The sequence below is a fragment of the Struthio camelus genome, chromosome 3 (genome assembly GCF_040807025.1).
Source record: "Struthio camelus isolate bStrCam1 chromosome 3, bStrCam1.hap1, whole genome shotgun sequence".
Lineage (NCBI taxonomy): Eukaryota > Metazoa > Chordata > Aves > Struthioniformes > Struthionidae > Struthio > Struthio camelus.
The window spans coordinates 121641990-121655056 of record NC_090944.1 but is presented as its reverse complement, the minus strand read 5'-3'; the positions used below and the strand labels follow the sequence as shown (position 1 = coordinate 121655056).

Sequence of the window (13067 nt, the reverse complement as noted above, 5' to 3'; positions counted from 1 at the left end):
GTGCTTTAAATTAAATGGCAGGTGTGGGTTGATTAGAAAATTAGCCTAAGAGGGTGTCAACAGCAACAAAACCAAACATAGCTGACATAATAGGAGCAAAATTACTTCTTTCATTAGAGTAAATGGATTCAATAGAAAGATTCAATTGCTTGAATTCAATCCTCACAAGCCTTAAAATAAGACATCTGGATAACAGGTCAGTATGTACGGAAAAACATTAAACAGATGGTGAAGCTGCAGCTTCATAGCAAAGCCCATGGACCATAGCCCAGGCTCAGTTACTATGAAAGTTTTCTCCCTTGTGCTCTTGAATGTCCCAGCTTTTGCACAATTTCACTGTTCTATGGGTACTTAATTGCCATAGCTGGTCCCTAAAGTGCAGATAGAAAGCTACTCTCAAGTAATTAAGATTGATAGGGTTATAGAAGGTTTGAATAGCAGGATAGACACCCATTACCAGTGCTAATTATATTGGTCAATTAAAAGATTTTAAAAGAGTCTGGATAACTTTTTTTTTTTTCTCCCTAGGTAGCCTGGCCTATCATTATAGTCATAAAAATTATTGTAGAGTTATAGAGCGGGTTAAAAATTTGATACGCAAAGTTCTAACTTCTACAAGAAGAGTCGACTCTGTCCAGGCTATTTAAGTATTGTTTCCAACTCTTTTGCAGGGAGTCGTTCTTGGTGGAAAGGTATCATTATGATGTGTGTTTTGAGACCATAACCCACATTCTCAATTCTGTCAGTATAATTTTAGGGTGGTTTTCTTAAGAGTTCTTCACTTCCATTAAATTTCATTTCTTTTGAAATTATGATAAAGTTTTCCATTAAATTTAGTAAGTTTGGTCAACTCTTAGAGATTCTACTTCTATATTAGAATCCTGAAGTCTTTGGCCTCTTTACACTTAACTGGCGAAACTTTACTGAGACATGATTCTGATTTCATTAATTAGTTGAGGTTTTTGCTGTAAGTGAGATGCAAAATAATCCCTGATTATTTTTGATTTTCACTGAAATAATAGAGATTTGAGTCTGTTTGGCTTCATTTGTTTAGCTGCTCCTATGGACTTCAAGGACTGAATTTATTCTGAGGAAAACCTTAGCCGTAGTGCAACACTAGACTGAAGCTGAAATCATTAGTGCCACTAATTAGTGTTAGGCTCAGTAAGGTCATCAGATATAAAAGAAGAAATAAAGGAGCCTAGTACAAAATGTTCCAGGATATTCTGCAGAATATCCAAGGAATATGCCTGTGTGAAATTTCTATTTCATGAGAAATTCATATGAAATTTTTATTACATTCATACAGAATTTATCTGTATAAAAATATATAGATTGCTGCAGATTTTAATTCTTATTTGCTAACATAATATAAAAAAGTATAACACTTTAAAACCAATATGACTTTTCTGCTTTAAACAGGAAATGCCCAGTTTTCTTCTATCTTCAATTCTTACCTGCTCAAGCAGATTATTTTACTTCTTCACAGTGACAACTTTTTTCTTTCCCATCCCCAGTAAATCCCCTCCTACTTTTTGGCCTGAAATATACAGCCTTGATCTTGAAAGAGCTTTTATATTTTTTTGAAAGGCAAGAGCAAGTGTACTCCTCACCTGGTAAAATATTTGTTCATAACTGGAGCTTAGTGTGTGGAGGAAGCCAAAATCGGGAATATGTACTTATATCTTACACTAGAATGCTTTCTAGATCCAGCAAAAATCTACACTGTTGCAAATAAAACAATTATTGTCATAAAATCCCTTTTAGTCCTACATTTAAAGGAGAGAACTCCTTTTCAAGAATGAACCCACAAGAGTTCTAGAATCTGTGTGTGTGTGTGTGTGTGTGTGTGTGTGTGTGTACGTATTTTCTTTCATATATATGAACACACATACAAAAATGATATTTTTGCATTAACATTAGAATGATTTAGAATATTATAAACATTTTATTTTGGTGATGGAAAGGTGCTAGAACTCATGGCATGACTTGGACATCATAATATGCTGACTTATTCCAAAAAAATAATATTTTAAAAATAAATGTGCTCCTCTCTTTTCCAATAGCTTTTTTTACATAGCTTTTTTTCATATTTACAGCAGGTCCTTAAAATTTCTCTTCATACTGCTCATCATGAATCAGCTATCTCAGAGGTAAGTTTGGGCATTTGTGTCTCGAGATAGAATTTGTGTTTCTGGTCCTGATGTTGACTGATTTCTTCTGAGCCATGTACTTTAGATAGAACCTTCTTCAGCAGTCATTTTCTGCTGCATTTTTCTCCTTATGGAACATTAATTGATCACATTTCAACACAAAGATAAATCTGCAGCTCCAAATGCCAGATAGTAGGCTTGCTAGATATCATTCACTAAAGTACAAGTAAATTATTTGTTTTAATGTAACATACCTTTTAAATACATAAATATTTTACCCTTGTGATTAAAACATTTAAAGTTTATTTCATCCTGATATCGAAAGAAAATTTTCAAGAGATTAGCCATAAAATCTAAAGATAGGAGGATAAATATGTTTTGGAACATATACGTGCAGGCATAAGTGCATGAGTTAAACACACAATTATCGTTTGTGAACACCAGCCATGATTTAACTCTGACTATGAATATCTCTGAGAAGAACTTTGTCACTATAAAATAGATATGACATGTATTTACTGGTTTTGGAACATTTTGAATAACTTTACATTTAAAAGTTCCTCAATTTGTTTAAAAAGCTAATTCTCATTAAGATTTTTTTCAGGCAAGTTTAGCAAAGAATATTCTTAAAATTCTTGTACTGATCATCTTGTAGATTACACAATACTGTCAGAATGTTTGGGCTCCATTAGATATTTAAGTAGATTTGAGAATAAATTGATTTTTTTTTTTAAATCAGTAGAAGCAACTATAAGATTGAGCTGGAGAACATAAGTAACAAACATAGTTTCGCTATAATGTCATTTACAAATAATATCAGTTAGTTTGACAGCCTCATTTTGTATGAAACTCCTAATTTAACTCTGTCTATTCAGTTCTAGAAGTGAGCCTTTCCAATAAATTGCCACCACCTGGGATACAAAGATGATTAGAGGACTGGAGCACCTCTCCTAAGAAGAAAGACTGCAAGAGCTGGGCCTGTTCAGCCTGGAGAAGAGAAGATTGAGAGGCGATCTCATCAACGTGTACAAGTATCTGAAGGGGGAGTGTCAAGAGGATGAGGCCAGCCTCTTCTCCGTGGTGCCCGGCAACAGGACAAGAGGCAACGGGCAGAAACTGAACCACAGGAAGTTCCACCTAAACCTGAGAAAAAAACTTCTTCACTGTGAGGGTGACAGAGCATTGGAACAGGTTGCCCAGAGAGGTAGTGGAGTCTCCTTCCCTGGAGATATTCAAAACCCGTCTGGATGTGATCCTGGGCAATCTGCTCTAGAGGACCCTGCTTGAGCAGGGGGGTTGGACTAGATGATCTCCAGAGGTCCCTTCCAACCTCAACCATTCTGTGATTCTGTGATATATAGCTATGTGAACAAGTAGAGAAAGTCAAGAGAGCACTCAGTCCATGTTTTCTGCTGGCCAGGCAAAAGCCAGCTGCAGTTGAGAAGTCATGGAACTGTGTCTGTGTTAACATGATACTGAGCCAAAAATAATAAGCCCTGCCAGAGCTCAGCGTTGTGCCAATGCATTTACATGACTTCTGGACTATGGATAGCTCAGGCTAAGGATGGCTGTAGAACAAAGAGATGCATGGCTTTGAGACCCACTGTGGAGCATCACACACAAAAAGAGATTAGGATAGGTTTCTCAAAAATCCCAGGAACCTTAGCGAGCAAAGAGGCCAAATTTATTTTAGTTATTTAAAAATAGAACAAAAATTAAAGGTGCGACCATGAGGCCGGCGTGTGGTTGTATTGAAGTTAACGACAAAATTCCACATAATTTGGTGTGCGAGGAAGTTATTGGTGCAAGGTGCTATTTGTATTACATTAAAAACAGCACTACATCAAGAGCCATAATAATTACTTAGCTATGCCATACCATTTTTTATGCTCGTGATTGTTTAAGGATTTATTAAAATTATTTTAGTTTTCCACTGCCTCATTGTTCACACTTTTAACTGAATTATGTGATAATCAACGAAATTCTGCTCTTAAAAAGAGCCAGTGGAATCACTTAGGTTTTACAGACACTGTACAATAGTTTCTGCAATGCAAAGTTTGCCCTTATTGGCCACAAAGCTGACACATATAATGACATTCTGAAGTCTTTCTTTAGCATTTATATGCAGAACATTAAATACTAACATATCAAAACACTGTAATTTACTATAATAAATTGTAGCTGTACTATCAGTCTTTTGGTAGAAATGTTTATTGCTCAGCCAGATATCATTTAATAATTTCTTATGGACTTGAATGACTAACACACAATTTAAAGCTGTATTTAATCTCTAAAGCAATAGAATAGGACTATGAACATACTAGTTAAGTGTAGAATGAATAAGATACATAGCCAAAAGAAGGAATTACAAAGAAGGAAACCGTAGGTAAAAAAATGCATAAGCTTAAGAGAACTGCAATATAAAAAGGAAGTTATAGATGCCATTTTTTTTTACTGTAGTACAGAATTACAAGCACCTTCTATTGCTCATCAAAAGAAAATGAAAGGAGGAGAGGCATGCTTAGGGGGAAAAAAAAAAATGAAGAAATGCAGTATTCTATATTAGTTGCCATGCTATCTTAGTAATATTACTAGTCATCCCAAAACAACTGAACCCTGGAACAGGTTGCTCAGAAAGGTTGTGGAATCTCTACCCTTGGAGATATTCATACCTCAACTGGACAAGGTCCTGGGCGACCTAGGTGACCCAGCTTGAACAGAAGGGTTAGACCAGATGATCTCCAGAGGGCCCTTCCAACCCCAACTATTCTGTGATTCTGTGATCTGAGAGGTCCTAAACTTTTGATGAGGTAAGGCCTACAGGTGGAAATGATTATGATCATGATTACAGAATTACCTCATTAATGCTGATAATACTTCAGTATTAAAAAACTCTCTTGGGAATTCATCCACAGTACTCCAATCTATATTTGCAACTAAATCATAAAATGGCAGGTGCATCCAGTGACATTTTACTATATTCTTTATTGCTTGCCCACTTGGAAAGGCTACTTCACCTTTCCTTCTTCTATCAACACCAAGTACCTGCCCTATCACCGTCCTATTTTTGAAGCATTTAACTCTTAAGGTACTTTGATTTTTTTTTCTTTTCCTGTGTTTCAAAGAATATCTACACACAAAGAAAGTGAGTAGTATTTCAGACGTTTATGCACTTCAGAGTAAATTACTTAGTATACCTTCTTAAAGTTATTGCTTATGTTTCCAGGTGAAGATTGGGTAATTCATGATGTAATTACACAGAATCCTGCAATCATTTCTGTCACTGACCTTAACTACCACTAAAGTAATTAAAATTATAACGAAAGATTGAAATAGTTGCAAATGAACTCAACACTGGGCTTTCTTTTGTCCTTTCTTTCATTTCCACCATGTATTATGAATGCATGTTATCATAACTGTTTCAAAGTCACATGTTTCAATAATGGGAATTACTGTACCTTCAACATAGTCAATAAAATGATGCCATTTCTGCCATGGTTGAGGATATAGTCCAATATGGAGGGATAGTTTTTGTCATAGGTAACCGATGTTTGTACACATCTAAATCCTTCCCATCCATTTGAACAAACATACAACCTTGTATTTGCAAAAAAATATTGTTGTGATTATCAAAACATAGCAATATACTCAGTAGTCTCATATGAACAAGATAAGAGTAATAAAAGATTAAAATGTGAAAGAAGAATACAGTCGAATAATTATAGAGTTAGGTGACTGCTGTCTCATGTTTTAGTTATTTTATATTGCACATCATTAAATTTTAAATGTAGCTATATCCAAGGTCATTTTTTGTGAATATAATTGCAAAATCTTTTAAAATATAAATATCTAACCATACCACAGGAATTGTAAGTTTTTTGTTTTCCTAAAATCTGCTTTCCGTATCAACCACAAGTTTTAATATATATTCATAATATTCACAAGTTTTCATATATGTATCCTTGCATATAAAAAATCTTCAGGCCTGTATATATTACATAATGCATCCTGCGTACAGAATGGCCTAGAAAAGTCTTTCCTTAATAATAGTAAAAAATGATGTATATGTTCAATTACTATAAAATGTCATTTGAAGGTGACTCCACCTAAGACACCTACCATCTGAGTAAGGCAAGTCAGAGTTACAAGATATTGTTATGAAAAACACAACAAAGATCAACTAAGCAACAGATAAAACAGTCCTATAAAATACATATTTAGACCTTTTTTTTTATTCTACTCACTCAAAACTTCTCCTAAGCAAGAGAATTTACAGCTCCAGAACTTTAAATGTTATCCCAGACATAACCAGGTACACAGTCTCTCCAGAATATCTGACATGAAGATGAAGGAGACACTACAGGACTGTAATTATAGACTTGAATCACGTGCACTTTCGAGGTTCTGAAGCACTAAAGCAGCCAGGATGCCAAGGAACATGAGAAGTTTGCTTCTAGTTTATCTAGTTAGTAGAGTACTACCATACAGATTGACTTTCTGATCAATACCAAGAGTAGACACACCCTGACAAATGCTTAGGCTGAATAGAACTGTACTACTGACCTTGTATAACACAGATTTAATGACCAGCTTCTTATGATAAAAATGTACATATATGAAATCTGTGAACAAGTATGCTCGTAGCAAAATATAGTGCTTATTTAAACAGGAAAAGTCTTGTCCCTAATGCATGTGTTTTCTCCAGACTTACCAAATGGAGTAAGAAAGTAAATATTGCTGGCATTCTTCGCATAAAGAAACAAAAGAGTAAAAAATTCTGAAATAAAACCCACACTTCTCTTTGACTCTCATTCTTCCTTGTTCCTTTGTTCAATTCTTGTTTCAGATATAATCCAAGTGATTAATTTACATGGAAAATCTTAGGTCAAATGTGATCAGCTGAAAGCAGAGACTTCCTGAAGTCAGTGCTATTCAGATTTAAAACTTACATCAAGCTCTGGGCTGGCTCTGGATGGATTATCTCCATAGAGTTGCTGCTGAGCAACATCATGCTTACTTCTTCTGCGCCTGATGGTTTCAACTACAGCTCTTGGAGAACAGAAAAGTGCATACCTCAAAATGTGGCTGTTATTTCATCCTGAATGCTCTCTACAACTGTAGCCTCCTTTATCACTGCCACGTACAAATCTTTATATCTCTCACAAAAATGGGAGACAGACTTTAAAAAAGGTCAACCTGTATTTTGGGATACTTTTCCTTACCTTGATATCCATGAAATACATACTTTAAAAATATACCTACCTCACATTATCAGTGCACAAAAGCTTTACATTTATTTGCATTCTTAAGCATACATTAAGGTATATTGATGGCATTTAAGAATAAAGAAAATCATGTAATACCTTTACTTTTACCTATGGATTTGGTGAAATGGTTCCATGAAGAAAGCATTTCCAGACAAAAAGAGAATAAAGAAGAGGAGAGAAACAACAGTAAGAGTCATGAGTATATGTAAATGCAATAATATCTGAACATGAAAAGAGACAAAGTATAAAGTTAAGTGTCTGGAGACAAATGGAGATGCAGTCAGTGTCATATTAGGAATTTAGTTTACTTTTTCCCATGTACATGCAGAGAAACATAGAAGTAACCCATGCTTAGATAAGAAAGAGTGACACAAACAGTAACATGAACAATGGGTTAAGAGAAGAAAAACCACTGATTTCATTAGGTTGCAAAATTGTATTCTCAGCATTCCAGAAGCCAGGAGCAGGTGCTTTCTGCAAGTTTCCAATCAGCCATGCATTAATGTAAATGGACTCTTCACTGTGTACAAGGGGACAAGCTGAGTATCTTCTTTCAGGAACTATCTGAAGAGCGCTCTTGTGCTTCATTTGCCTTTTACACTTTCACCCATAACTCTTATTTTCTGATAAATACATAAAATTTTCTTAATCACCTTTTTATTTCTCTCACCTCTTTTCAGTTATTATATTGCGAGAGGGGAAGCTGAGGAGGCGGGAAGGACAAAAGCTTAAGGAGCAAACAAAAATATATATAATGAAAGAAGAAAGATGTGAGTAAAACCATGTGTTTATTTGCAGCCAAAGACAGCTTTCAAGCATTTGCCCATCATTTGCAGTGATGGATTCAAAGCAGCTACAGAACAAGAAGAAACAATGAAAGCAGAGTGGAAAAGGAACAGAGCCCATACCTTGGTCGCCCATCATCAGGTGCGCCAGACCTTGAAGGGAAACAAGAGCACAGTCAGCAATGAACAAGGGAGCATGGGAAGGTGGTGTTGTCACAGTGACAAAAATGTTTTGTGACAGGCATCTGTTTCCTATGAGATGTCTGTATCACAGAGGGAAATCAAAGAGCATTTTTCAACCACTGGTTGGAATGCTTTGGGCTACGAGTAATAGAATGGCAATTCAAACACTGGGTGCTGTTGTATTGTGTATTTATTCTGTGTACTAGTTGGAATGACAGAAAATAATAAAATGCTTTCAAATCCAACCAATTCCTTTAATACTCCATCTGTCTTTATTGGATTTTGATTATATTGGTTTGAACACATTGCTGGGAGGACTTCCTGTCCTCTGGTTGTTAAATGACATTAAAAACCTGGAGAAGTGTAAACCTGAAAAATGGGCTGGGTCTGATCTTTTTCCCCTCATAAAAAATGAGCATTTCAGGTAATTAAATAAAATTTATTTGTCACATTGAAATGATAATGCAAGGGATGTCTCCTTATTTGTGTGAAACACATGAGAACAGAATGAATTTGTTCCAGAGAAGGCAAATTATTACATATGCAATATAAAATAAATAGCAATAAAGAAAATTTAAGTGACAGCTTCTGAGGCTACTTCATAGATCTGTGAGAAATAGATTTTACTTTATATGTGCATTTTGAGATCAAATCCAATCATACCAGTATAGACCTACACCTACAGTGACATTTCAAAACAGATGTCCATAATGATCATTACTCAATCAGGGCCAAATTTCATTAATCTTCAACCACAAATATTCAGCTTTTTTAATGCATGATAATGAAATAACACTTATAGTCTCCCTGAGGATAATTTCATGCAGGGGGAACATTCTTCCAGCACTGTGAAGCTTTTTCACATTTTACATCTTATTTAAAAAACAGACTTATTCCTGTTGAATTTAGCAGTTTGTAGGACCGGTTTTAGAAGTTATTAATTATTCATGTTGTAAGCATGTGCTCCTCTTCTCCAACAACTACAGAAAAAGACACTTTAATATCTTATTTGTAATTTATTAAAGTTAATTCACACAAACAAGGCGTGCAATAAAATATCCTGTTCTTTATTGGAAAGCAGACTTCCTAGAGAGTTCCTGCAATTTCTAATTCACAAAGAAAATTAGGTGCACAAATGACTCATACTACTTGGGAGAGTTCAAAGAAGATATTCCTGACTGCAATCAGTCTTAAAGGATTCGTGTCATATCAGTTCAAAATCTCAAGTGATGTTTCAAGTAGACTAACAATGGTTTGCCTGAATTAGCGCTTTTAATGTCACCCTTTCTAGATCTGTTGTCAAACTGAAAGAGCTGATGTGCCCCATCTCTTGTACAACAGCTTCTGTTTTCAGGTAAAGTGCACTTCAGCTAGTGCAGTTACCTGGGGCTTACACCAATGTAAATGAAAGCAGAGTGTGATCCTGAAGAGCTGCCTACCTAAACATTACTGGGGAAATATCACACAGTTGTGCTGCAGTTAGCAGCTGGTGAAAGAGAGCAGAAACCAGTCATCAGCGACGCTGCAACTGAAACTCACTGAAAATATGAAGTGTAAAGTCCTGTAGTCAAGCTTTCATCTTTTAATGCTGAACTTCACTGCTTGAATCTCTTGCTGCGTGGCCTTCTGAAAACATTGGTCTCTTTACCTGATTATTTCATTTTTCTTTTGCACTGTATTAGCAACTAGAATAAGAAATCTCAGATTTTTGACTTGGCCTTAACTGTATTCAACAGAGGAGAAAGCAAAATGGGTCAAAAGTTATAACACTGTTTTCTTTAGTAAAATTATGTTTTTTTAGCAGCTACCACTTGTTATGTGATCTCTGACTGCTCTTACAAGATGTGAAGAAAAGCTCTGTCATGTCTCCTGGGGGAGAATAAAGAAGAAAATCTCTTACTAACTTGCATTTAGATACAACCTCCATAGCTAAGGATCTAAAACAAGAAAGCCCAGCTTCAGGACATTTCCACTGCCCTGATAGCTTCTATTTTTGCTAAAATGATATGTGAGATTGGCCAGTTGTAAATACATGATTCTTACATAATTTGGAAAAACATAAATGGCAGAAGGGCCTCTTGAAAATATAGAAACCACTTGAATTTTAAGAGTCACTTACAGTACTGTTCAACTAAAAAAGAAAGTCAAGGAAATGTAAAAACACTCAAACACTGCTCAAACCAGACTTCTATCAATTTAAAAATTTTGTACTATACTTGTCCTCAAGACACAGTATTTTGTTCGATTCTCTGCTACGTTATTTGTGAAGCAGTAAGGTTATGTATACTGATTTCTAAAAGAGCATAATGATACTTACCTTATTTTACCTTTTTGCAATCTATGTATGAAGCCTAGGGAAGAGCCAAGCATTACTACTACTGACCTGTGCAATCTGCAGAGTGATTAAAATGATGAACATAAATCTACCATGATAGCAATCACTGTTAGATTTTCCAAATGATAATCTGCTCACAATAGACAATACCACAATAAATACTCATAGAAGATTCCAGCTTTAAATAAATAGCCTCGTATAAGCATGACATACATTAAAAATGGTCATTTGTGCACCATTAATTTACAGGTGAAATGATAGAGGCCTCTTCTTTGTGAATTAGGAATTAAAGATTTAGTAGGAATATCTCTTGTACGCATGTGTGATCATTCCATCTCTATATAAACTTAGCATCAAAAGGACAAAGTTAAGGGGCACAGAACGGGACAGGGGAAGTGGATATGATAGATGAAATATTTTCATAATTTGTTCTGTACGTTCCATGTACAGCACAGGCGAAAAACAATTTAAAACATGGTAAACCTGTGATGAACATGTTCAACCCTAGCACAATTTTAATCAAGTGAATAAAATGTAGCCTTTTCATATCAGCAATATATGTAATTTAAACTCTATGAACAACAAATCCTTCCGTTTTCTTCTGTAACCTAACTTAGGGAGGTGCTCAGATATCACAGAAATCAAAGATGAAAAATTGTAGCTCAGTTTCCAAATTCTGCTTTGAAGACACATTTTTTGCTTTCATGTACAGCAACTTTTAATTTGTGTACAAACATCCAAAGCGATGCTGGAATAAATTTAAGGTTGCAGCTTTAAGCATTAGATTAAGGTAAAGTTTGGATTAACTGTTATCCAGGCCTTGTACTACTGCGCATAAATAAATGCGTGAAATGAAATTGTACCTCCTTTTATAGTTACACTGATCCTAATTCACATTTCAGTCTCATCCTGATACCAGTAAGAGTTTTATGCACAGATCAAACACAAGATTAGACCCTTACTTCCAGGCTTCCATGTTTTTGAGGTAGAATTCCTATGCCAGTGTTGTTGAATACATTTTTACTTCACAATGAAAGGGAAATTGTATTGCTATGTATGTCCGTAAGAGCGCACACACTTAAAGCATGGGATTTGTTTAAATTTTGTCTCTCTTACTGGTAACATATGCTTTTATAAAATTGGCCAGCATCGCGTATCTGATAAATCTGAGCCCCTCTCTTTGCTCTTGAGCAAAGTGGCAGCACAGAGAGGTACTTCCAGGATTTTTAAGAAACCTGAATCGTGAATGAAGTTGGGCCCCTCGGGGGCTCATTGCAAGACCCCAGGGCCAGACCCGTGCCAGGGCAGTCCCGTGGCATATGAGGCAACTTACCAAGTCCTTGTTTTAAAAGTAGTTTAAAAAGTATTTCAAAAAAATGAAATGCAAGTAGTATCTGCAGTTTAAATAGAGTCATTCTGGAAATAGAAATCATTCATCCCGTATGGAAAGATTCAGCCCAGAGAGAATTTTAAAGGCACACATACATAAAAAACCACCTGCAGCTTTAGGCTTAAAAACACTGATTCCTCGCAACAAGTGATCTATGAATAATATTTTATACCTTTAAGACTATCGTATATACTCACACAAACACATTTTACCAGCTAATAGACATACTTACCAATATTCAGGCCAGATGGCATTTTACTTTAGTTACCACTGCCTTGTGCCTTACTTTCCTTAAATGGACTTAATTACACACGAACATTATTATTAAAATCACACGCCTCTTCTTTTCTAATGTTGAAAAGGCATAATGCATTATGTTGAAAAGTTTGACAAATAAACTTTTTTCCTAAACCTTTATGCTGAAAAGGATACTACACTAAGCAAGATTTGTAGTATTAAAGAGACAAGATTTCCCTAAGCCATTAAAACTATAGGTATTTAACATGCACTACATTCTTATGAGGAGAAATTGTGCTCCACACTGATGAAACAAACATTTTCTTGGAGTGTTTCTCATACAGAACGTGAGAAGAAATCAGTCCTTCTGCAAATCTCCATGATGATTTTGAAGAGTGGTATCAGTTATACGAGTATAAATTGCATTGCTTCAATGGAAATTGCCTCAAATTACACCAATATGGTCAAGATCAAAATCAGGCTTTGCTTCTGTTCTGTATGAAAAAAAAGATCAGGCTGATTTAATAAACTTTGTAAACTTTTATGGGTTAAAAAATGCAACTTACCGTACTGAATCATATGCGTACCTTTATAACACTAAACAGAAGGGAAAAAAACCCACTAAACAGAAGGGAAAAACAAGAGTTTAGGAAAATAAGGTAGAAAGCACCCACCTTCCACATAGTTGTCTTCTGTAAGCACATAACAGGGAAGGAG

At 35.3% G+C, this 13067-nt stretch overlaps 1 protein-coding gene across 33 annotated transcripts in view; it reads right to left on the bottom strand.

Moving 5' to 3' along the window:
* NRXN1 (neurexin 1) overlaps nt 1-13067 on the bottom strand; it is a 726764-nt gene that overhangs the window by 642057 nt on the left and 71640 nt on the right. For 19 of the 33 annotated variants that reach the window (XM_068939986.1, XM_068939987.1, XM_068940005.1 and 16 more), the window contains exons 2-4: nt 13025-13042; nt 8329-8358; nt 7517-7528 (exon numbers count right to left, since the gene is read on the bottom strand). The exons of 6 other annotated variants lie outside the window; for them this stretch is intronic. In XM_068939986.1, the coding sequence (XP_068796087.1) occupies nt 7517-7528; nt 8329-8358; nt 13025-13042 (60 nt within the window). The remainder of the gene's footprint in view (nt 1-7516; nt 7529-8328; nt 8359-13024; nt 13043-13067) is intronic. 8 more of the 33 variants (XM_068939988.1, XM_068939999.1, XM_068940004.1 and 5 more) reach the window with 3 other exon arrangements.